A 26,908-nucleotide genomic window follows, 5' to 3' on the forward strand; every position below is an offset into this window, starting at 1 on the left:
AGCTTTGTTTCTGTCAGCATTACCAAGATGTCGATGACCTGTAAGAGTTCCTATGGACAGCAGTCAGGCATGGCTTTGTCTCACATGTATCGTGCCACTTGCATGGTGCTTAGGAATGCTGGTTTTAAAAGACCTTGTCAGACAGCTGAAGACAGAAAAAAGGAGGTTTTCCATTCTAATTGGCAAGCTCAGTGGCAATAATCCTTCAAGTCACATAAAAGAGGTTTGGCACACTTAATCAAGTAACAGAATTAGCACCAAGTCTGGGAACCATGGTTTCGGCATGACTTTCTGCCTTACCACAGACAAGGAGTGATGACAGAGGAGTCTGTGTAAATCATTCAAAAGCAAAGACTATTTTTTTCACCATTAGGAGAGATTTTCTTGGTAAAATATCTGCGTCTGTGTTAAATGGGTAAGAAACCACTCTGTATTTTCACTCTCTTTTCATCTTGAAGAACAAACCTTCAAGAAAAAGGGAGGCATGGGGCTGCAAACCATGACAGGATAGTGAAACACCCCTCAGGTGTGCCTGCGAGCTTGCTTTGTGTGGTGGAGCTGGTCAGGACAGAGGTGCTTGAACGCTGCAGGAATTGTCCATAATTGGTTTCCCATCAATGGAAATTAAAATTGACTTAGATTCTCTCCTGTTTCTTTCCTCTTTCAGATACGTTCAGAGGGTAGCCTTGTGGATGGCCCCGTAGCAGGCCAGATGGAACAGGACAGAACCAACCATGTTGACGGCAATAGATTGAGTCCATTTCTAATACCGCAATCTTCTCACGTTTGCCAGGCAGAGCCTTCCGCGGTGAAGCTACAGAACGGAAGTCCAGCAACAGAGAGGCCTGAAGTTGAAGTAAATGGAGACCACAAGCAACTGTTCATTAAAAGCAACTATGGCGTGCCCCACCTGAAGGAAAATCCAAACAACCGCGTTAGCCCTGACCTTTTACCAGAAAAGAAAGTATATTCCAAATATATGCAAAATGGTGGGATAAAACGCACTTTTAGTGAGCCCTCTCTGTATGGACTTCGTGAAAGCAAGAAAGTAAAACAAGACAAAGAGGTAAATAGAGCAAAAGTTGAGCCAGAGGATAATAATGAAAAACCAAGCATCTCCAATTGCTACAGTGAGAAGAAACCCGAGAGTTTTACAGGACAAGAAAATGAAGTCTCAGATTTGATACAGTCTACAAGATACAACAGTGGTGGTTCAGAAAACCCTCATGACCTCCTGATTCAGGATGAGCAGGACCGGGAAAATGTTCATTGCCACAACAGGGACATTGTCTTACTACTTAAGAACAAGGCAGTGCCAATGCCTAATGGTGCTACAGTTTCTGCCTCTTCCATGGAAAGCATGCATGGTGAACTCCTGGAGAAAACACTGTCTCAATATTATCCAGAACATGTTTCCATAGCAATGCAGAAGAACACATCTCATATCAATGCCATTACCAGTCAGGCTACTAATGAGTTGTCCTATGAGGCAACGCCTTCATCCCATACCTCAGGGCAGATCACTTCCCCACAGACCTCAAACTCTGAGCTGCCTCAAGTGCCAGCTGTAGTGGTTACTGAGGTCTACAGTGCAGAAGACTCCAGTAACCCACCTGTATTGCCAGGTAGCTGTTCGCTTCAGAAACCAGAACTACAGCTACAGCAACAGATTCCTGGCTATGATCCACACCAGTTACCCATAGGAAACAGTACTGTTCCCGGAAGTGTAGGGCAGGTTCCCAACCAAGACCTCTCTCTAAGTTCCAGCAGTAACCTGCAAGCTCAGAGTGTTGTGCTGGAAAGGTATTCTGAGCAAGCAGAAAATAATGGTGCTTTCTTTAAACAGAACTCAACCTTTCACGAAGATTCCTCCACTCCTCCTGCTCCGGAAATGAACAGTGCACTGTCCGTTGTGGTGCAAGAAGGACACCATTCCTATAACAACAGATGTGATGAAACTCTTCCTGGGGAGATAAAGAATGAAGGGCAACAGCAGGGACCAATGTCAGAAAGTCCCAGCCTCAGCCAACAACTTCACCCTCAGCAGAGACTTCAACAGCAGGCACAAATGTCACAAGATGACAGTGAAAGCAACCCGCAAGCTGCTGTGGCCGCCTCAATTCAGCAGCACCCAGAAGACATGGCGCCGGTGTCAGAGCCTCCCCTCCAAAGCCTGCAAGCACATGGAAGCGAGGGTGAGCTGCAGCAACGCTATCAGCATTTCCCAGGACAGAGAGAACCCGAGATTCCTCCCAGGAAAGAAAAGGACCAAGTGAAAGAACCTGTGAAACAGGCTCAACATTATTCAAAACCAGCCTGGATAGAACTGGTTTCCACCCAGTTCCGCCAGGGAGAGCCTCCCAAAAAAAACAGCGAAGCATTACTGCGATCAATTCTTCAGTTCCAGGCAAACAGAGCCAAAACAGCCTATACAAAACAGTATGCTGGAAGTCCTGGTGCATTAAAGGGGCCTTCAGGGCAGCCCCAGAGCCAGAAGATAATGCAACAGGAACAAATTCCTCCGCTGTACAAAAGCGAGACCTCCCAGCTGCAGCCGCATCCCTCAGCCAACCAGCAGCTGCTGTTCCAGAAACGCTCACCGCAGCCACAGCTCACAAAGGTGGATTCCCTACTGAAGTCCCAAGTGCAGCAGCACCCTCCACAGCAGCTCCATTTCCAGCCAAGACCAGAACAACAAACCGAACAGCCTTTAGGGGCCCCGATGAAACAGCAGCACTTGAATCCCAAGCCAGGGGAAAAGGAGCAATTCCTGCATTCACAAATCTTGCAACAGATGCTTCAAAAACCCTCACAGCAGATGCAGCTGCCATGCAGTCCACAGCTAACCCCAAACCAGCAACAGGCTCTGCAAATGAAGAATAAAGGCCTACCCCAAACCGTATCCCGCTCCCAAAGTGGTGCTGAACAGTCACTAAACAGGACATCCTTCAATCAGCATAAAGTAAATGAATGTTTCCAAACTGGGAATAAGTATGTAAAATCACCCGCATTCCCACTGCATAACCCTCAGCTAGGCCTAGAGCAGGGACAAAGCATGAACAATAAAGCTCCCCTTTACACTCAGAAGGCAAACGCCAGCCTGCAGCATCCCTGCCCAAACAATGTGCACTTGATTTCTGAGAAGAAAGAAAACGCTGCAAGTATTGAACGCTTTGGAGCCAACAAAATGCAGGACTTGCAACATGTGCAGTATTTTTCAAATAACTTGACCACAAAGCAAGATGTGAATCACTGTTTTCCAGAACAAGAGCAACAGACTCAACAAGCTTCAGTTATACAGCTACCACCACTCCGGCAGACACAATGCTACGGTGCTAGCCTGAACCAAGATCTCCCGAGCCAACAAACTTCACAGATTCCTCAGCAGTACTTACCCCACAGCCAGCAAACTGCCCCACATGCCCAAGACCAGAGAAGCTGTCATTTGCAGTCCCAAACCCCTAAGGATTTTCAAAAACATGCTGCTCTGAGGTGGCATCTCTTGCAAAAACAAGAGCAACAAGCATACCAGCAACCCAAACCCGAGACTGGTCCCAGTGCAGTGCGTAAGCCTATAAAAACTGAGGCCGGCACAAAGTCTAACGTCTGCATGCGTCCATCAGCTGGACAGCTGGAAAACAAAATGTGGAAAAAAACAATTAAACAAGAGAATCAGCACTTTGGCTGCGAGAACATGCAACAAAAGAGCATCATCGAAACAATGGAACAGCAGCTGAAACAGATACAGGTCAAATCACTGTTTGATCATAAGACTTTTACTATCAGATCACCTAAACATGTGAAGGTTGAAACAGCAGGTCCTATTACCATCCTCTCAAGAAATACTGGTGCTGCAGATTTTGACACTCAGACCCCGATCTTAGATCAACAAACAAACTTGTCTGCTGAGAAAACCCCGACCAAAAGAACAGCTGGAACTGTTCTCAATAATTTTTTAGACTCACCTTCCAAGTTATTGGATACTCCTGTAAAAAACTTATTGGACACACCTGCCAAAACCCAGTATGATTTCCCATCGTGCAGCTGCGTGGGTAAGTGCTGAGATGTATGAAAAAATGTACTAACTTACAGGAAGGAAATGAGCCTTCAAGTTGGGATTGTGGAGTTAGTTGGATGTTTTTGTTGGAGGATTTGGGGGGTTTTTAGAACATTAATTAGTAAAGACATGAAATCGCAATTTTATGCACTTATGCCCACTCCACTTATCCAGCCCTACACACAGGCCCTTTCTCAATAATTCATAAAGCAATTACCTATTTGCTTTCTCAGTCAGAATGCTTATGGCCAGTAATGTATCCCCTCACATCCATTCTCCTTCAGCAGCAGACATGTAATGACAACATGCTGATAAAAAGTAGGTCATAACTGTACAATCTAATTTATTCATCAAGGTTAGATATAGCATTTGTAAAATAACTCTCCAGAACTCGAGATCCTGATGCCATTTTTTGCTCTAAGAGTGAAATTGCTGATGTTTCCGTCAGTAAAGCCTAAGCAAAGAAGGGATGACAGATTATTCCTCATTTGTTGCGGGAGTTTATCCTCCCTTTCACACCCTATCTCCTGCAAGGCTAAAGAGATCAGCAGTTTCTTAGAGAAGCCATGAAAGCAGTGACAGAAGAGCAGCGAGAGAGGCCCTCAGTATTTCTTCATGGCATACCCGATCTCCAAAAACTGGAAGAATGGAGCAGAGGGAAGCAAAGTAGAGTGACAGGTATGGGCCCATAGCCTGAGCTTCCATACAGCACTGATACTGCACAGAGACAGGTCTAATAGGCACTTTCAGAATCTACTGGATGGATTATTTTGGCTGAGACAAAAGGTTCAACACCAAAAACAGGGTGCAGGAGGAAATCCTTGTTATAGTTTCACTTACTGGGATTTTATACCAACCATAAAGGAGGAATGTTGAACCAGTGCTGCTCCAGAACTGCAAAATGGACCTTTTTGCCTATTCAGACTCTTGGGGCTATGTCTCAAGATCCGTGGGAGCAAAAAGAGGAGGTAGTAGATTTGTGATGCTCCCAGGAAGAAAACTGGAAGCCAGTTCCTTACTGTTCCTTGTAGTTTTATAAGAAACAACCTATAAAATTTTTGAAAACAATTAAGTTTTGTTTGTTTTTTATTTTTCTTGAGAAGGATTTGCCAATGTAGTCGGCACAAGTTTTTCTGGCAATCAATTATTCTCACTATTTTTTTAGGCAGTATTGCAACCACTAACTAAGCAAAAGAGCTTATTCTCTCTCCACTTGCATTTTAATTCAAAAGTCTTAGCAGAACCTCTAGGAAATAAAGGAGCTTGAAACTTAGTTCCTGTCCTCTTTGAAGAACCTGGTGCCACAGCATAATTCAATAGGGTTTATTGCTCTTTCCTACCAAGACTTCTCCTTAGGAAGATTAAATTAAGCCATTCCCCCACTGACACATTGAGGTTTATAGAATGCTTTCATCATGCTTCCACAGACTGTACGTCAAAAGCAGCATCACCTAATCCAGCCTTTGGAGTCAGTATGGCAGAAAGCACATGACATGAGTCAGCACAGCTCCCCTGTCTCCTCCTGAACCCAAGCAGAGCCTGGCCAGCTCACTGCTGGAGCCTGCCTCCTGGTACCAAACCAGACATATAGCGTATATTGTGAATGCTGACATGGAACTACCTACACACAGAAAACTGAGGCCACATTCTTAGCATACAAGCATTTTGACTAAGCCTTGTGCAGGATTTCTTTCAGCAAACTTGCTTTTTTGTTTTTCATTTCACAGAGTCTTTCTGTGGGTGGCAGAAATTCTCTATGTAACCTACTGGCCACTTTCTCAAGCTGTAGGGCCCTACACTGTAACATGTCTGCTGAAAAACAAGTACTGTACAGCTCACTAATGTCAATATTTACCATTGTTATCCCATTTGTCCTCCTTTCTAGATACTGGGAGAGGAGGAAGTGGGAGAAGGAGAAACAATTGTTTGGTGATAACAGGAAAATGCCTTTTGAATTTCACTGTAGCCTGAGATATGAAACAACTGTTTGTGCTAGCAAAAGGCACACAGTCTGTATCATGGCTACAGGCAGGATTAGCCACATGCTTTACATGTTTTGTACAAATGGCGTGGGCATACTTTAGACAGAAGTGTTTGAAAACTCTGACCCCAGACCCAAACAGCAGTATTCCAACAAGCCAGATGTAAGCTTTGCAATGTGACTTTTTACATTAAAGAATTAAGCTTCAAAGTAATAACTTTTATTTTGTTTTAAACAGAGCAAATTATTGAAAAAGATGAAGGTCCTTTCTATACCCATCTAGGAGCCGGTCCTAATGTGGCAGCTATTAGAGAAATCATGGAAGAAAGGTAATTAGTGCAAAGGCACAGGGCAGATTAACATTTATCCTTTTGTGGATGTCAGAATTTTTCCAGCTTTTGCACATAAAGAAATAAACAATTGCAAATCAAGTGATTACTTGTAGACTTAGCTACTCCAGTGTTGCCAACATTACGCACTGTGCTATTCACCAGAGAGTCACAATATTTGACAGGGCTAATAGCCTGCTGGCTGGCACAGGCTGAGCACTTCGAGACAGATGCCAGCAAACCCAAGCAGGAACAAGTATTCACCAGCCTGCCAAGCAAGATGGTTGGCAATGGCTGCAAAAGCAGGCATGGACCTGGTGTCCCCTCTGGATAGGAGAATACTGAGGTAGATGGAAGATGAGGAGCAGAATACCAAACCCCAAAATTAGCTTTCCCCTGCCAAACTACTAAGCATATAGTAAAATCCTAATGGGCTAAATCTAACTCGGTCATGTCCAGAGGAGTGCCACAGAGTTGCTGGATAGGATTTCAGCCCAAGAACTGATTAAGTAGTTTTGTGAAAAACATCCCACTACCCCAAGAGAAAACCAGCCTTATCCTGACTGTGGACAATCCCTGTATTGTGCTGCATCCTGTGATGTATTTATTACATCAAAACCAGCCAAAGTGGGAATTTTAAATAGCACAGAATGGACACACGATCTGTGCTATTTAAAAATATGTGTAAGCACAAAACCCGCCAGCCCTTCTAAGGTATTTGAAATTGTCACAAAAGTGACTTCTGCATTACTTGTAGTGTGCATAGGCATTAATAGCCAGATTTTGAGAGGTATCTGGGAATTTAGTTCCCCTCTGAACAAACAAACAAAAAGCCATCCAGTAAGTCAGGGACGAAGGGGAATTGATTTGTTAATACCTTAAAAATCTGGACTCCAGAGCTGCAAAGAAGCTCCAGCTAGTTGCAGAATCTAAAGCAAATGGGCATTACTGCAGTGCTCTGTCTGAGCTAAGGAGGAACGTTCAGTAGCTTGTGCTCACCACTGCACGACTATGAGCCACTTAGAGGGTATTAAACCCTTCAGATTACCTCTGGCTCTTAAAGCCCTTTCTCTTTCTCAGCACCTCCTTCCCTGTGACTCCAGTGCAGGGATTGCCCCAATACTTGTTTTCCGCTTTGTGAGCAGCTCAAACGCATGTAATCTACATAAATCCGCTTCTTCCTGCAAAGGGGGAGTGGACGCAGACCCTCCCGAGAAGCTTCTTATAATTTGTTATCTCCAGAGCTCTCACTATCTGGTTAATTCTTTAGTATTTACCAATAAGAAATAAAAAAGTTATTCACGCCATGATGTCAGTAATTAGAGATGCAACATCCTTCATTTCTTTACTTTGGAATGTAATTTTTCATTCTTAATATTGAACTCACCTTCTCACCTTTTCTCTTTTTTTTCTTTCATTTTTTTTGCATTTGATTTCATTTCATGTTGGCAGAAGGAAATCCTGAGAGATTATAGATAACATGAATCTACTCAGCCAGGTTCAGCAGAGAGTATCAGCAGCCACTTGAGCAATGGCTAGTTTTCAGCTGTTCATATAGTATGAGCTGTATGATTCCCTCACTGAAGAACTCCAGAACTCCTCCACACTAGTTAATTTTGTTTTCCTTAGTAAAAAAAAAAAGGCACTTAAAGATACTCTCAAGCACATGTGTGCAGTTGGTGACACTAATCACAACTGAACCACTTTTAAACTGGCTTTCCAGGAATATGGGTTGACTTCTAAGGTATCAGCACTTACAAACAAACCAGGATTTGGATCTAGACTTGCAGTTAATGTTTTAGCTATACCAGAACAAATATCTTGCAGAATCCCTGGTGGATGTATACATTTTATCTCTTCCTTCTCCCAATTCCTACTTCATGCTCAGTCAGTTTTGCACTGGTTTTAAAGCCAATCTGCTTTGGCCTGAAAGTAAGTGTGACAAACATCAGGCACAAATCCCTTTGTGACAGTGGAAAAGATTTGAGACAAAGTACATTTCATTTCCAGTGTGTAACGTACAACATATTTCTATAGCATCATCTGCACAGTTGCCCTGCAATCCAGATTAGCAAATTGGTAGAAAATGATTTAAGAATGCTTTTTAATGTGGTTAATTAAAGAAACAAATGCATACTAACATCCAGACCTAGGTAGGAAAAACTGACCTAACAGTTGCCTGCAGAACATGTGTAGTACAACTTGATTTTATTCGTCTAATTTCCTGTGACACTGAAATTTCACAGTGAGATCACATCTAAAAATAAGCATTTTTCATTTCCTTTACAGAACAGAAGTTTTAATACAAACATTTGCTCTTAAATATGTCACCAAGACTTTAGTGCAAAAACAAGAGGGATGAAAGGTCAAAAGTTCTCAAGGCATCATTAAATGGCTGCAGAACAGGAAGGAAATATCTTGATGGCTCTATAGGTAACAGGCAAAGAACAAGGAGATTGTGATTTAGTCCCCACACTTGGTTATTTAATAAAAAGAAAGTAACACGAATGAGAGTGGCAGAATTCAAGAACTGGTGATGAAGTGCAGTTAACCCAACTGGCCAAATGCAGCCAAGTCAACATCATAGCTGGATCTATAACATTGCGGACGCTGAGGTTTCCAATACATAGCCTCACCTGAGACCTGATGTGCTCTAGGGCTCAGCAGGTGGGCACCCCTGAGCTGCAGCAGCCTTGGGAGACACCTGGCCAGAGAACATGGTTAGAAAAGGCTTTACAGGCCTGATGCTTTGTGTTGATTCAAGATTTTCTTAACATTTGCTGCGTATTTCCACCTGGTCGATCAGAGGATGTGGAAAGCAGATCCCGTTTGCTCTGGGTAACAGCACTACTTGCACATGGGGCTAGATTCTGCTTTGACATGGCATAATCACCTTGATTAAATACTTCAGCAAGAGCTGAGCTTGCCCGGGTTTGTTGCAAAAAGGCAGACAAACAGCCTCATCTGAGGGCAGCTTGTGATCCTCATTCATTACAGAAGTCAGTAAATGAGTAACAATTCATGAGCAGATGAGAAAGTAAAGGAAGTAGATATGATGCAATTATTAATCATGACTTAACTGATTCATACTGTATCTAAGCCAGAAACAAGCACAGAAAAAAACAACTCACACAAAACAAAGTCACAGAATGACTACTGCATGCCAGCTATTGCCTGACAACTTAATTATATACATTTCAGAGTAATAACTTTAAGTTCAACCTGGAAATTAAAGAAAAATGTACAATTCCTTCCCAAAATAAGAGACTTCAAGTCCACTTTTCAAAATGTCACCTATAACAAATTTTTTATAGAAACAGCTAAAAGGTTTGGGAATATTAATATGATATGGATAATTTTTACATGTGTAATGTATTAAAGACATTTGCTTCTCTTAACGTATCAATCCACCACTGTAATAAAATCAGCAAGATAAATCATGCTGCACATCCCTCCCTGTAACTCACAGTGTTTATTTTTTAAGATAAGACTGGCAAATGTGCTCCATCTTTTCAGCGTTCACACAGAACCAAATGAATCCACTTACTGTGCATATTTTTGTTTGTTTAAGATTTGGACAGAAGGGTAAAGCTATAAGGATTGAGAGGGTTGTCTACACTGGGAAAGAAGGCAAAAGTTCTCAAGGATGTCCAATAGCTAAATGGGTAAGTGATGTACACAAATGTTAAAACTAATGAGTTCAATATGATGGTTTGTGTAAGCAGAGAGCAATTGACATGTCTATCCTCCTCTTAGTTGACACTATGGAACTTAAAAGAGCTCAACGGCAGCAGTACCACAGGGTGCCTGTAGCCTGCTCCCACCCCCATCCCTCACACTCCATTTACTTTTGCATGCAGAACAGCAAGAATAAAATTTGGCTTAAAGCTATGAAAACCTGAGACGGAAAGCAGCTTCACTTAGATTTAAAATTCACACACCAGACATTCTCATTGCTCTTTAACTTTAGCATACAAATAAGTCCAGTAAGTGCACTACAGTGATGTTTTTCAAATGCACTCCCAGTTAGACAGAGGCATTAGGACACCCTCTTAGCAAACACTGCCGTACTTCAGCACAAATTACCAAGTGGTTTGGGTAGGTTGGGGAAAGACAGGATGAGGAAAAACTGATACATGATTATAGTCTGTATGCATGCCAGACTGCACCTTTTTTTTTAGAAATACCCACAGAAGCACAAGCACTGAGAAGCAAGGATGCTCTTTTATTTGAACATTACCACTTCCATCACTGTGATGTTTGTACGTAGTAAGGGCAGGTCACAAAACTGAGTGGCTGATTATGAGTTTAGCTGGAAGAGAAGGAGAGCAAGCTCCCATATCCAGTTACTTAGTCCCATCCTTACCTGCCTGCCTTTCCCCACATGGGTCTTGCCCTAAGTGCAGGTGTCCACCATCCAGCTCTGTGCAAGGAGACATCTCACTGTTCATTTCCTTTTGCCCACTAATCAAATTGGGCCACTTGTACCACAGTGAAGATTCAGGGGAGGGTTCCTGCTGAATCAGAGCATGGGGGATACTTTCACAAAGCTCTTTTCCACCACTATGGCTTTCCACACCACTAGTCAAGCTTAACATCTTAGAGTCAGCTTCATTAAGAAAAGGTAGCCCTGGCCCATATCACTAAATGAGAAAATTGGACTGAGTTGTCAGAAACAAAGATGACAACAGAAATAACCTTCCTGGATGCGCACTGATTCTGAGGCTTCCTATTCCCTTGCTCTTCATGTTAAGAAACACACTGTTTGTGTTGGGGCTCTGGGGGTGTGTGTTGCTGTGCATGCAGGTAGTCCGCAGAAGCAGTCAGGAGGAAAAGCTACTCTGCTTGGTGCGTGAGCGAGCAGGCCACACGTGTGAGACAGCCGTGATTGTGATTCTCATCCTGGTCTGGGAGGGAATCCCAACAAGCCTGGCTGATAAGCTCTACTCCGAACTCACCGAGACCCTGAGGAAGTACGGCACGCTCACGAACCGGCGCTGCGCCCTGAATGAAGAGTAAGTGGAACAAAGGGTATGCTCACCAAACTTGCAAGCCCACCTTTGGCTTCAGACCGTGCACCTCTACTCGTGCTATTACCCTGAAATACACATAACCTTTCCAGCTACTGCAGGAAGTTTGAAAACCCACAAAACTTGTGAGCAAAGCAAAGCAAATGTTCTTATAGATCTGGGAAAAACATCTTCCCAGAGCTATGACACATCTCAGCCCAGAACAGCAAATACCTCAACCTTGAAATAAAAGCTAGATGTGCTAAAATCATGCTGTAAGACTACAGAAGCTAGCCTGAACCTGAAGAAATTGCACTGTATTGTTTCCCATATCTTTCTGACAGCAAAGAACATTTAGACCCAAATTAACACAGATATCACTGTATGTTACTTTGGCTTCATGGGTAGAATCATATTTCAGGAATTATTGCCTAGCCTCTGTCAGAATGCTTCCACATTATTGCAGTGCCATCAGCATATGCCCCTTTCAGGTACCATGAATATCAGTACCTAACAAGGCACCACACGAAAATACCCACTTTCGAGCAAAGCCAGGTTTCTCACAGAAGTGTAGAAATCCCTTAGTGCGTGCTTTGCAACCATGAAATTATTCTCTCCAATAAATTCTTCTGTTCTAATGCATACAATGCCTCCCTCCTTCATTTCTTATTTACTGGTGGCAGGTGATCCAAGACACATGACTCCCCAGAGCGCTGGCAGAACGCCGATGCCCACTGCAGGAGTGCCCCGGGGTGACCCGCCTCCTCCTAACAGCTATATTCTCTTGTTTTTCAGGCGGACTTGTGCATGTCAAGGGCTGGACCCTGAAACTTGTGGTGCTTCATTTTCCTTTGGTTGCTCCTGGAGCATGTACTACAATGGTTGTAAGTTTGCCCGAAGCAAGATTCCAAGAAAGTTTAAGCTGATGGGGGATGACCCAAAAGAGGTTGGTGTCCATTTCTAAAATGAGCCTCATTTGCAAGGAGATGTTTTCTGTCACTCTGCAAATAGAGATACAGTACAAGAGACCAGGGGCCAGAGTCCTGCCTGCATGGCATACATGTAGGGTAATTAAATAACTGCCAGACAAAACTGATTGATTCCAGTCTTTGAGCCAGCTAAATTGACTGTCCAAATTCTGACATCTGGTAAAAGCCTGAGACTTGAAACCACATTTGCAGGCTTTCACAATTAGAGGGGAGGGCACAGCCTGAATAATTGTGACTGTATTAGGCCTGCAGTTGGGCATTCCCCAGTGGCACAGTGGATGGTTTACCAGCTGAAGGCACATAATAGTGTAGCAAGGAATCAGAGCAGCATAGGGAAAACATGATGAAACTGTGAGATGACAACAGGAAGAGAATAGGAAGATTCATTTTACATACAGTCCTGTCCCACTGGATGTTTCCAGACTGGTCTCTGTGTTACAGCAAACTGGCAACTGTTTAAAACAAGTCTGAGTAATTAAAAAAATCACTGACCTTAGCCTGGGCACAAGATACCACTGAAGTCATGACTGCAGTGACTCCTGGACACTTCCAGCTAGTCATGTGTCTGGGAAGTTCCAGTGGCCTACTCTGATTTTTGGCAAGCACATGCAAATTTAGTCCATTGCTTGTGTACTGATGCATAAGTCCACAACTTTCATTGTATTCTGGTGTCTTACACAAATCCACAAATCCACAAATTTCTTTCATCAGAGAAATAATTTCATCTTTAATCAGGGAGCCAGGTACTTCTGCATCCTACAGCCTGTGCTGAGAATAGCACACTGTTTAGAATATCATGGAATCCTAGAATGGTTTGGGTTGGAAAGGACCTTAAGATCATCTAGTTCCGGCCCTCTGCCTTGGGCAGGGACATCTCACACTGGACCATGTTGCCCAAGGCTCTGCCTTGAACACTGCCAGGGATGTGGCATTTACCACTTCTTTGGGCAACCCATTCCAGTGCCTCACAGTAAAGAGCTTCTTCCTTATATCTAACCTGAACTTCCCCTGTTTAAATTTAAAGCTATTACCCTTGTCCTATCACTACAGTTCCTAATCAAGAGCCTCTCTCCAGCATCCTTGCAGGCCCCCTTCAGCTATTGGAAGGTTGCTATGAGGTCATATAATTAGCATATAGCTTTTCCTCCCCACCACTGCTCTTCTACAGCCCCAAGATTTACAGAATAGCTCTCCTTCAGTCGTGCTGTGGCACAAAGCCTTCTTTATCGGAGCTTGCAATCCTAACCCCTCTACATTTTCTAAGCTGGATACCTGGCCAGAGCTCACCAGGGCACTCTTCCAACTTGCATTCTTGGATTTACTTCCCATGGAAGCCAGATCTGGGCTGGGAGGATGGTTTTACCCTCCAGTCTTGCTCCAACACAAAACTGGGGGCAACCAAAGCATGCATCCAGAGCAGAGGCTGGGTCCCATAGCACAGACACAGCTTACAGACAACCCAAACAGGATCCTCACCAATAAAAATATAGAAGTAACACTTAAAAATGGCAACCTGCACAAGGTCCAAGTTCTGGCAGCAACACAAGGTCACAGCAAGATATTTCTGACAATTTTATAATGTCATTTTGGATATAGCCCTATAGGAGCAAATAAAAACTTAATGCACCAAACACATCTCTCTCAAACCCGCAGGCTTTTCACAGCTCTTCACACATTCCTAAAATACGCAAGTATACCACTTCAGTATGCCACTGTTCTTTATGTGCTTGTAATTAAATATAAGGGCCTCATATAAGCAAGGTTTTGAATTTGGGATTCTCATCCTGAGAGGATGGGAACAACTTTGGAGTATGTTATTATGGTACTTCATTTTTAAAGAGCCTTTCATTTTGAGAGTGTGTACCTCTCTGTAAAGGAAAAAAGTGTGGTCATTCCTACCTCCTTACCACCAACTACTAGGCATGTCCACAGTTCTTCATTGCTTAAGAACTGGGAACTTTCTGAAGTCTGAAATATTTAAACCATTTTAAATTGCTGCATGAAAAGATGTTGAAGTGCTGTCACTGCAATGTGCAAACCCCTTAAATAAGCCATGTCTACTTTATGGACCATTCTGATACTATTTCTCCCAAGTTTCTGAAGAGTATTATTTTCCCAGAACTCCAGGAAGGAAAATAATTAGGATCATCATGCTTAGATCTAAAACATTACTGTGTTGAAGACTGTGATTCTTAATATTAACCAAATTAATATAGTATGTGATTTCCTCTTGCAAGGACCACACTACACTATTTCACTACCTCATTACTTTAAGTGCAGTCAAACAATAAAATTGAAGGAGATTCACAGCAGTTATTGTCTAAACAGGAATAACGGGCTAGGCCTTTATACAACTATCAGTGTAAACATAACTGTGTACAGACCCTAACTTCTTAGATCCCATACATACAGTACGGAAATGTCATTGGCAATGAAATATCTATTTCATCTCCTAACAGGAAGAAAAACTAGAGTCCCATTTGCAGAACCTGTCAACCCTGATGGCACCTACCTATAAGAAACTTGCACCTGATGCATATAACAACCAGGTATGCTGGGGAAAAAAAGGAATTTTGAGCGGTCATGTAAATAACCTGATCTTTACCACACTTCCCAGTGCTTCAACCTTGCCCCAGATTATCACATTTTATGCCAGTATTCCTTTGACACTGGGGTAAAGATTAATGGAAAAGAACAATTCCGCTTAAAATGGTTTCAGAAGTAAAAGCAGCAGAATTTGATGCATTAAGTAGAACTTTTCACCTGCATCATAGAATCATAGAATAGTTAGGGTTGGAAAGGACCTTAAGATCACCTAGTTCCAACCCCCTGCCATGGGCAGGGACACCTCACACTACACCATGTCACCCAAGGCTTCATCCTCAACACAATAAAACTACTGCAGATTTGAGCAGAACTCTTCAGCTCCACAACACAAATTTCTGGATTTAGTGTGAGTCACCAGCCAAACTAGAAAACAGCCACGAAGATGGTGTGGGATCGGTGGCAGAGCCAGAAGGCAGTGTTTAATATTATGCTTGAGTCCCGAAGCCACAGTTTCAATTCTGCTCTCTCAAGTGGCAGGTGAATTTAGTTTTCACCAAAACAGCCATTTCAGACACATTTGGACACACTCAGCCCTGCATATGCGCACAAGTGCCTGCACCAGCCTTCCAGCATGAGGGCATTGCGCACACGTATTTTCTGTGAAGCAGTCTCCACAGATACTAGCACATTCAAAGTCTGTATGTGGTTCCCATCGTGGCTGTCTCTCACCTGCGTTCCTCTACCAAACATCCTTCAGGTATTTGCATCAAAATTTAGTAACATACCTGCTGCAAGTGCACAACTATTGGCCTTCATTTTTGCTGCTCAGGTTTGCTACAACATTGCAACAGAACTTAAGAGTCCCCAAACTATCAGCAGCACTGCAAACTATGACATCTTTCTGTCCTGCTGACAGCGTTATGATGTAGCAGCCACCACAAGACACATTTATACGTATTTATTATCAACTAGGCAGGGTAAGCAGATTCAGGAGAGACTTGCCCAATTTCGCTTACCTGATCAGACAATGTTTGGAGCCTCACAGAGGAAACTGTGGCGGTGTGCCCGCTAGCTGTGGTTATCTGTCCAAATATCTGAGAGACATTCTGCAAGAGAGGAAAGGAAGAGGAAGAAGAAAAAAAAGCGAGGGGGTGGTGAACAATAAAATGGTTCCTTGCTTGGTCTGCTTCTCTGTTCCTGCAAAGCTTCACAAAAGAACTTTCCTCCATGTAAGCCACAGTCCTGCCCAGCGCTTGTTGAAGATACATGCTTTTACAAGTTTCAATTTCTGCCTTGTGTAATAAGGTGTGTGCATGGCTTGGCTTAAGTCAGGAGTTTTATGCAGACCTTGTGGGGAAACTGTGATCAGGCTACTGTTAGTGGCTTTAAAGGGAGATGACCAAGGCCAAATTTGGATGTAATATAAAAGGTTCTAAACCCAGAAAGCCTTAAAAACAATCCCCTTTTGAACCCTGAAAAGAAATTCTAAATCCCAGGTTTATTCTAATCCAAGCCTGGATTGCTACTGGATTCAAATCTAGAACTGGAAAGGATCTGTTTTTCTAACTGGACCCAATAGCACATCTTAGAGAACAGTTGCACCAGGATACTTTAATCAGACAATTATAGTCTGGCTAACATTTCAGATCACTCTCGTTTCATTCTAAAGAAGTTTACATGTTTCAAGTTTTGGTTTGTGGTTATTTTCAGATTCCAGGGAAATAAACATTCCAGATTTAAAAAAATAAAGGTCTCTGAGCAAATTACACATCTTTTTAGGGCAAAACTTCTACTTTCAACTTAACTTAAAATGGGACTCATTAAGTTCCATTATGTTCCATTAAGTTTAGATTGTTTTGCATAAACTTGAAAGGTTCAGGAATTTCAGCAAAGCATTTTAAAAACACAGTTTATTTTTTTACTTTCTAGACAAAATACAAACCCATCATTTGTCTAAGGCTTGATCTTCTATTACAAAATCCTTTCTTTTTGTGTAAGGTTTATTTTTTCATTATGAACTCTTTGTAAAGCTCCTTAATGAGTGCTTGAGTAGAAAGCACTGTCTTAACTCAATTATCTGTCTTTTTGGTCTAGGGTTAGAGTTGTACTTTAGCTAATGAAATTTACGTTTAGTGTGCCAAAATATTACAAATCAAAAAGCAAATTATTATTTTTCATGAAGTCATTCTGAAGTCAGTTTTCTAAAACCATTTTCCATTAATAGCTTGGTGTATTTCCCATCTACACAAACACATCACTCTTACAGTGCCAGACTCTGAAACCATGCACTGCATTTGTCATGTAAAAACACCAACCACTGGCAGAGTATCAAAAGTAATATGCAAGGAAAAGTATTACTGGCCAATTTCACAATCAAACCAGAGACAGAAGGTAACAGGGAGCAAAGCGGCAAGGAATGAAGTATGCATACTAAATTGCCATCAAGTTACTTGATTTTATTTGCTTTCAAAATCTGTATGTTGCCACCTCGAAGATGTTAGTAGACTTGCATGTTGTCACAGTAGAGCATTCAGTGCTAATTCTGTGTACTGGGGCACACAGCTCAGCTGCAATGATACCTGTCACCTCTTTCCAGATCGAGTATGAACACAGAGCACCTGAGTGTCGCCTGGGTTTAAAAGAAGGCCGCCCATTCTCAGGGGTCACTGCCTGCCTGGATTTCTGCGCTCATGCTCACAGAGACTTGCACAATATGCAGAACGGGAGTACACTGGTAAGTCTGAGCTGCATGTCAGCCTCCTTACTCCAGCACTAATTTCATATATTCAATTCATTATCTCCCCTCTGTTTAATTTACGCTTACATAACACAGATTGCTTAAAAAAGAAACATTAAGCAGTAACTGAGCTAGTTTACTACCCCACACAGTTTTTCATTCAAATGAATGAGACTTACGATGTATTTAAGAAAGGTTTAATATAGAGCTGGTAAAAGAAACTGTGGAGACAGTGGAGAGAAGGCCCCCACAGGGCTGAAATGCAGCATTCCTGGCACAAAATGGTTTATATTCATCCTCGTGAAACATTTTTTTTCTAACAACTTTGGACCATAACTTTTAATAAAACAAAAGTAGTCCAGGATCTGCCTTAACTGACAAGTCAACCACAACCAATACAATACATATTTCTAGCTGATCTTTCTTCCTAAAACTGGCTGATGCAATGATTTTGCTACAGAAGAATTCTGTATCAGCATCTTTTTTCAATGAAATCCTCCTAATACCTGTTTTAGCTGCAGGTAACACAATGAGCACACCACATGACACAACAGGAATTTCCTTAAATCTTATTATTAACATTATAATGACTTGCTCCTTTGCAAGCTCCTGGAAGTTGCCTTTGCAAGAAGGTTGAAATACAATGACAGTATGTTGCATTGCACACTATTTCCAGTAGGTAGCTATGTATTATAGTGAAAAAATCTTCAGGTGAGTATAAAGTCTCAGGTTACACTGTTTTAGCTCTCTGGTCATAGTACAATGGATCACACAGTTTATTTCACATTAGGCTAATCCCTAACTATACTGTTAATTTCAGCACAAGAAATAGGTATAGATATATATACACCTTCTGTTTCTACTAACACTGTCTAACAGAGCAATGGAAGAAATTAAACGGTAGGCTTCTGGTGATATGCATAAATTAGTCATTTGAATGGTTTGAGAGTCTTAGACTAACACACCTTTCCAACAGGTTTGCACACTAACTAGAGAAGACAATCGTGAAATTGGTCAAACACCAGAAGATGAGCAGCTCCATGTACTCCCATTATACAAAGTCTCTGATGTGGATGAGTTCGGAAGCACGGAAGGCCAGGAGGAGAAGAAGAGAAATGGCAGCATCCAGGTCCTTACCTCCTTTCGCCGAAAAGTAAGGATGTTGGCAGAGCCTGTTAAGACGTGTCGGCAAAGGAAGCTAGAAGCAAAGAAAGCAGCTGCCGAAAAGCTTTCCTCCTTGGAGAATGGGTCTAGCAAATCTGAAAGAGAGAAGTCTGCTGCAGCACGCAACAAGCAAGGCAACTCGGAGGCAGCAGGTCATGCAAAGCAGCTAGCAGGTAAACACATGAATCTGACTGGGATCTTTATCAGCAGTGGTAAGCTTCCTAGAAATCAGGGCCATTTGTAACAAATGTCAAAAAAAAACATTGTTCTCAGTCCAAAAACATTTTAAAGTAAAAAGGAAAGAGAATTCTTCAAAGTAACAGCAATATTGTAGATTTATAAATACTAGAGTGCCAAATTGTGGTCAACTCTGGAGAAGCAGTGTAAAAAAAAGTTGTAGGAGAAACCCTTCTATTTTTGGATAGTTAACACCTGTAGAAAACTGGTGCTTTTGCAAACTGCAGACTCTTACCATCCAGTGTAATGTAAAGTATCTTTAAAAGAGTAGTAGTGCTAGAAGCCATGAAAAGAAGTTTGTGATGCTGCTGCTAAATTAAAAACGACCTACGCATCACTCACTGTCTGCCACTCTTAGAGAACTCCTAATTTGAGGGGATTCAAGCTTAACCTCTTTCCTACTATTTGTACTCTCTGCTTCAAGACCAAAAGCAGAGTAGGTTTTTCCATAGTAGAGGAAGAGTTTTAAAATCCACTTCACAATCCCTGGCAGTTTCACCAGTAGATTTGAGCATCCTGAGCAAAGGAGTTCATCATGACTGTTTTATTGTTACAGCAACTTTCTCAGAGAGGAAAACAGCAATGCATCCAAGGTCACCCATAAGGTCACTGAAATACCTATGAATAGAAGCCAGTTGTCTCATGACCCAGGCTAGGGTCATAACCACTGAATGAACCATTTCACTTTAACAAATGATGGTTCTGCTCTTATGTCTTCAATTCATCTCATTTGTTACTAAACTGTAGTCTCTGTCAGTGAGTGCCACCACTGGTATTTTACGTAAAGCTAAGAACATTTTTTTTGAGACAGTTCTATTAATACAGATGAGAAGAATTATTTATTTTTGGGGAAAAGAAGGTCACTTTGTGCACGGCTGTTTGGAAGCACTTTGATGCTCTATTTCATGGGCTACTTAAATGATGATTCAACACTTTGGATTGTATGCATGTGACTCTGAACAGATTGCACTGTCCTCTTTTTCCTTATTGCCACTAGCATCTGATCTCACTGGATACATGCCAAAAAGGATGAGTAGCCTTAGCATTTATTCAGCTTCTTAAGGATGGTATTTGAGATATGAGAAAGGGAACCTCTGTTAACCTATCATATGATACACGTTTCTTAGAAATGTCATGGGTATGTATAATGAAGGGTCTATAAAGTACAGAGTTGGTTGGTTGCTTGTTTTTTTTAAAGCTTGTTTGTTGTGTGGATTTTTTCTTTTCACATCTACAGATCTTTTACGTCTTTCAGGACCAGCCACACAACAACAGCAGCAGCAGCAGCAACATCCACAGCGCACTCTCCCTAACAACCCTCAGTCAAATCCCATTAACTCATACGCGGGTTCAGGTTCTGCAAATCTCTATGTAAGGTTGCCTAATCCAGCCAATGCTTATTCAAGCTCTTCATACACTTCAGATCCCTATGGAGGGTCCAGTCCCATGAACCTCTATACAACCTCATCACAGCCTGTGGGGTCTTATTTGAATTCTTCCAGTCCCATGAACCCTTATTCAGGATCATTAAGCCAGAATAACCAATATCCACCTTACCAATGCAATGGAAGCATGCCTATGGACAACTGCCCCTCTTACTTGGGCTCCTACCCTTCCCAGCATCAGCACATCGACTTGTATAGTTGCCAGAGCCAAGACCGTATGTCTAAACTAAGTCTGCCACCCATACAAACATTATACCAGCATAGGTTTGGGAATAGCCAGAGTTTTGGTCCCAAGTACTTGAATTACGGAAACCAAAACATGCAGGTAGACTCCTTCAGTAATTGCACCATTAGACCAAATGCACACCATATAGGGTCTTTTTCCCCTTACTCCACCCACGAGGCTGATGGCCATTTTATGGAGGTTACCTCAAGGTTAAAATCTAATCTGAGTAATCAGAGCATGGATTATGCCTCCATGACTAAAACCAGTGAACATCATCATATGCAACCCCTTCCACATTTAGCACATGACTACCATTCTGCTCCAAGTATGTTCAGTGGCCCTCCCAGTTCACTGCATCTCCAAAATAAGGATAGTGAAATAATTTCACATGCAGTTAACGGTTTGTCTAACATGCTTCCAGGTCAAAACCATGATAGGACTACTCCCCAGGGTGGTTTAGAGAAAACTGATGTGCTGAATCCAGAAAAAGCAGAGGATCCCGATGATGTCTGGTCAGATAGCGAGCAGAACTTTCTGGATCCAGAAATTGGAGGAGTGGCAGTTGCTCCATCTCATGGGTCAATTCTCATAGAGTGCGCAAAGCGTGAGCTCCATGCAACGACTCCCTTAAAAAACCCCAACAGGAACCATCCCACCAGAATTTCCCTAGTCTTTTACCAGCACAAGAGCATGAATGAGCCAAAACACGGTCTGGCTCTGTGGGAGGCAAAGATGGCTGAGAAGGCGAGAGAGAAGGAGGAAGAATGTGAAAAGTATGGTCCAGACTACGTGCCTCAGAAATCTTATGGCAAAAAGGCAAAGCGGGAGCCTGCTGAGCCACACGAACCCTCTGAGCCAACGTACTTGCGCTTCATCAAGTCTCTTGCACAAAGGACACTGTCAGTCACCACAGACTCCACAGTAACTACATCTCCATATGCCTTTACACGGGTTACAGGGCCTTACAATCGATATATCTAACTTCACACCTTTGTTGGTTACCTCATTTGAAAAAACACCCTGTCAGTAGGGTAGTTCTTTAGGTTTTGGGGAAGGCAAGGGTGGAGAAGAAAACAGTGTTTTTACAAAACTCATCAGTGGAAAAAGCCTCAGCACACCAGCAAAAGGAGGTAATCTCACTAGCGCACTTATTTTCCACTGGTTTTTAAGTGGCCACAGATGGCACGTAGGAAACAAGACCAAAGCATCCTATGCAAAAACGAAACAAGAAAGTGTTTCACAATTTACATTTGAAAACACTGGCTCCATTACTGAAAGAGATAATCTGCAAATGGATTTTTTTTTCCTTACAGTTTTGCACATCTGTGGCCACTTTTAATGTCATCAAGTTTGCATAGTCATGGAACAGGAGCAAAAAAAACCCTAAAATATAATGCTGTAGTATTACAACTGCAGGAATCTTAAAATAACATCTGGTGCTGAATCTATGATGTACTGAAATACTGGAATTATGACTTTTTAACATGCAGTTTTTACTGTAAACTTAATAGTCTCTTGATTTTATTTAACTAAGTAGTTAAGTATAAAACATAATGAATAGACAGCAAAACACTGAATTTATTTGGATATTCTAAAACCATGGTGCTATCTATGAGAATGTTGTCTTTATTTTAACAGTCGAACAGTTAATGCCTTTATAACAAAATGTCAGTGATGTAGTCAGATGTTCTTCAGCAACAGGGATGACCTTTTCATTCATGTATGTATTGAATTTACCTGGTGTTAAAATAAGCTTACTTTTTAACATATGAGAATTGCAAAGACCTCTGGATTTTGCTCATCCAGTCAAGTCCTAGAAAAGGACAATAAAATATATAGAGAGATATTTTTTTTGAACTAGTGTTTCAAAAGCACTTTGTCTACCTAAGCTTGGCAACTTGAACAATGCTGAGGTACTAAGACATTAAAAAAAAAAAACTTTAAAAAAAAGGAAAAAAAAAGAGTTTACTTTGATTTTAAAATGCAAAGATAATTTTTTTAAAATAAAAAAAGCTTTTAAATACTTTTTGTTTTAGCCGTGCATCTGCTAGTGGGCCACATATCCATTTTTAATACAGTCAGTTATGGTAAAAACGGGGCTTACTGGATATAAGGGAATACTTTAGTACACAAAACACATGTTTTTCTGGTGCTCATCTCACACAGCTATACTGTAAAACCGTTTTCTACAATTATTATGACAAGTTCATTGCTCAAATATGTACAGTTTTAAGGAAAGGATTTTATATTAACCACAGGTAATAATTAGCAGCATGTGACAGACTACAACTAGCTAGCTTGGGCTTCTGCTGTTTCTACAGATCTGTATGCTCTTCAACTCTCGAATGGCAGATTGCTTTTGTGTTGATAATTACGTACATTGTGGTGTAAGTCATTTCTCAGTGCAAGTGTCCTCTTTTTCCAGGAAGATTGAGCAGACCGATGCCTACACAAGCTGAATGAAACAGGGTTAGTTCTGTGTGATTCCGTTGATTAAATAGATAAAACATAGGCAGCTGGCTTGCTGTGGTGGTTTTAACCATTAATTTCTATTAAAAAAAAAGAAAAAAGCAGGAAAGTTGTATAGTAAATTAAATTGTAAACAAAACTTTTTTTAACGCAATGCTTTAGTATTTTAGTACTGTAAAAATATTAAATCTATATATATTTGGGTTTTGAGCTGAATTCACATCATGGTGCTACTCAGCCTGCTACAAATATACCATAATGTGAGCTAAAAAACACATTAAAAAGGTTTGAGTGATGTTCCTACTTGTCATATACCTCAACACTAGTTTGGCAATAGGATATTGAACTGAGTGTGAAAGTTTATATATTGTACACCATCTTTTTCCCCCCAATAGCCTTGAAAAAAAGAAAAAGCATAAAAAAAAAACACAAAAAAACTCTCAATACTTGACATTTTAGCGAGTCTCACTTGAACTTCAGCTTTGGTTTTTGTTTTATTTTGTTGGTTCTAAAAATTCAGGGATATTTCAGCTCATGTTCTCCTATGCCAACGTGTCACCTGTGTGTGTGTAAAGCTGTTGTAGGTTAAATATATTATTCTTGGGTTGGTTTTTTTTTGTTTCGTTTTGTTTCTTTTTCCTTCAGGGATTTGATGCTTTCCTTTTGAATCCCTTCTCGAAGTTTTCTTGTACATTGTATTGCTGTAACTAAAACTAATTTTGTAAATTCGTTAGCTCTTTTTATTGTAATGAAAGTGTTGCAGAGATTTAGAATGTTTTGCCTGTTTCAAGCAAATAAACAAAAAGAAAGTAGAATGCACTGAGCTGATTAAAGGGAAAAATGTAAGGCAGGGGTTTGGCAAGTGACTGTTTGCTAGAGTTGTTCAAGTCGCTCTCTAAACAAGGCTTCTTGGATACTGTAATGAATAAGATAGAAGAAGGTACAGTCTGTACAAGGGCTTCCCTAAACATGCAAACCTCCATGTCCCAGATGTATCTTGTGCAATATACTGTAAGATTAAGTTTGGTCAAAAGAAATTTTACCTAACAGAATCACAATGTGAGTAAATCAAAGGAGGCCTTTGGGTTTAATGGTCAAATATTTATTATGGCAATTTTGTTTTTGAATTCTCAGTCTGTGACTTGACCCACTGCATTGAAACAAAAGTTTCACCTTTTTTAAAAGAAGAAATTAACGAGGGTTATACGTCAGATTGATTAAATCATTATAAATCATCATCATTAAGTGATTGTGTTTAAGTCCTCTATTGTTCACGTAACCCATAGCGGATGTTGGTGACGATGCCATGCACCGTCATTTGCCAAACTGCTGGCAGCAGGAAGCTTAGCTGGTGAATCAGTTTTGTATTGTAAATACCCAAGCTGTAATTTTTGGTGTACAGAACCCTGCCTCAGTTGGAATGAATGACAAAGCAGACATGAAATTGCTTGTATAGGATTATCAGGTTGACTATAGCCATACTTGAAGATGCTTCTGAGTGGTGTCAACTTTACTTGAATGAATTTTTCATCTTGATTGACGCACAGTGGTAAAAAGTTCACTTCTAAAGCTAGCGGTTAACTTGTGTAGGAAACTTTAGCAGTTTGACACTAAGGTAATGAACTTCTGTGTGCATTTTCTATGCTTATGTTCTACTTCCTTTTTTTTTTTTACTTTAATTTCCTTCATTTTCATGAGATGTTTGGTAAATCTCTAAAAAAGAATCTGAGGAAGGTTATAAATACTGTAAGTATTGTAATGTAATGCAGGTTATTTGAAAGCTGTTTATTATTATATCATTCCTGATAACGCTGAGATGTGGGTGTTTTTAATAAAATTTATATTTATTTAATGCACTCTAAGTCTGTCTTGCAGAAACTTCTCTTTCCCTGCCATTCTTATCAGTGAACAACAAAGCCAGCGCAGTGAAACCTGGTCCTAGTACCAGCCATAGAGCCCCAGAACGAGACAGCAGTTCTATGGCCAGGGAAGCTGCTAGCCTGGGGAACTTAAATCTGAAACTGCACTCTGAGACTCAGAGGAAGCTGCATACTTCAGCAGCTTTGAAATGGAACGCATCCACTGACATACCAGGATAACCCAACTTTTCCAGGAAGTGGGCCCACATACCACACGGGTTTAGCCTACCTCCATCTTCCCCAGCTCAAGCATCACACAAAGAAACACATCACTAGGAACTTCAGGATGGGAAATCTTGACAGCACGTTTATTCCAAGTTCTGCTTTGACTCTTGCCTCTAATGGCTTGGGAAACTAGCTACCCAGCCCAGTGCATGGCTCAATAAATCCTGTGCTTACACTGAAGGAGGGTAGCATTTTTATGGGCAGGAAGAGGGTGTAGAGCATCACTGCTCGTTTCCTGCTGATTTTTGTGGACACGGATGAACACGGCATATTCACTGCTGGAATTTCCTCACTGCTTGAGTAACAGCCACAAATGCACACCTGGCAGAGGCAGAACAAGGGCTTTATTGGTTTGTCTGGGGTATTTATCTCCAACTCTTTAGGCAGTTTTAGGTTGATTTCAAAATACTCCTAAATACTCCCAAGCAGTGGGGTGCTCCAACAGACAGCATTACTGCACCAGGAGGGTTAAATTGGGTATTAGCAAAAAATTCTTCACTGAAAAGGCTGTCAAGCACTGGAACAGGCTGCCCAGGGAAGTGGTGGAGTCACCATCCCTGGAGGCAATCAGAAGATGTATAGGTGTGGCACTTAGGGATGTGATTTAGTAGTGAACTTGGCAGTGGTGGGTTTACAGCAGGACTCCATGACCTAAAGAGTCTTCTCTAACAGAAATGATTAATAAGAAAAAACAAAATGAAAAAGGCGAGAACCTCATGTATTGTCTACACCACACGTAATCTAGAGAAAAGGAGAAGCAATAGGAAAGTGCGTTTGAATCAACAAGAGGACACCCATTCTTGCAGGCACCAAGCAAAAACTTGTTTTCACGGTCCCTTCTTTTAACTTCAAGAGATACCAGGGCTGAATCCTGAAAATCCTCTTCTGTAGGAAGAGACAGAAATTGCTCTCTCTGTGGTTGCAAAGTGTTTCTGCAATAACTGGTACTTGAAAGCTTTTAAACTCCCTCTTTGAAGCCCCCCAGCTTGTGCTCAGCCCTCATTACCCTCCTTATCAATACCCACACCTTAGGAAGGCTACCCTACCCTGTACATTCATTTGGCTGATTGTCTGAGGGAAGCAGTGATTTAAGAACCCAGTTCTGTTCCCCTTTCACTCTCAGCATATTCCCAGATGGGAATGTCCTCAGGCAAGCTAGCACACTGCAGCGGACAAGTGTTGCTCTTTTCTGTGCACAGGTGCACTTTAATGCATCAGGCAGCTGGAACCAACAGATGCAGTAGCAGTAACAAAGGTCTGTCACCCTTCAGCCTTCTCTGAAAAACCCTGCTGCCACTAATGAACATTCCCATCAGTCACCTTTTAACATCAGTGGATCTCTTCAGTTGTGAACGGATCTTGCTTCAGAGGTGCCGCTAGCGTGGGCACAGCGTGCTCCCAGCCAAGGCCACTGGCTGGGAAGTCAAACTCACCTCCTGACCGCACTTATCCAACAAACATGGGCTCTCCCTAAGCAGCTTATATGCTTCATTTGACGGGGGCACCCCGACCATCGCCACCCGATTCACAGGCCTGATAAAATAGTTACAACAGCGGGTCCCAGAGGCAGCTTC

At 41.6% G+C, this 26,908-nt stretch overlaps 1 protein-coding gene across 1 annotated transcript; it reads left to right on the forward strand.

The window, feature by feature from the left end:
* The first annotated feature begins 673 nt into the window (after nucleotides 1-673).
* On the forward strand, nucleotides 674-25,052 carry TET2 (tet methylcytosine dioxygenase 2). The gene is made up of 9 exons (XM_005148645.4): nucleotides 674-4,052; nucleotides 6,277-6,367; nucleotides 9,939-10,032; nucleotides 11,174-11,382; nucleotides 12,172-12,322; nucleotides 14,825-14,914; nucleotides 17,509-17,646; nucleotides 18,626-18,986; nucleotides 20,288-25,052. Exons 1-9 carry the CDS (start codon nucleotides 713-715, stop codon nucleotides 21,700-21,702), a joined length of 5,889 nt encoding a protein of 1,962 aa, XP_005148702.2. The 5' UTR covers nucleotides 674-712; the 3' UTR covers nucleotides 21,703-25,052.
* The last annotated feature ends 1,856 nt before the right edge of the window (nucleotides 25,053-26,908 follow it).

This window comes from Melopsittacus undulatus, chromosome 7 (assembly GCF_012275295.1).
Source record: "Melopsittacus undulatus isolate bMelUnd1 chromosome 7, bMelUnd1.mat.Z, whole genome shotgun sequence".
In the NCBI taxonomy this organism is placed as follows: domain Eukaryota; kingdom Metazoa; phylum Chordata; class Aves; order Psittaciformes; family Psittaculidae; genus Melopsittacus; species Melopsittacus undulatus.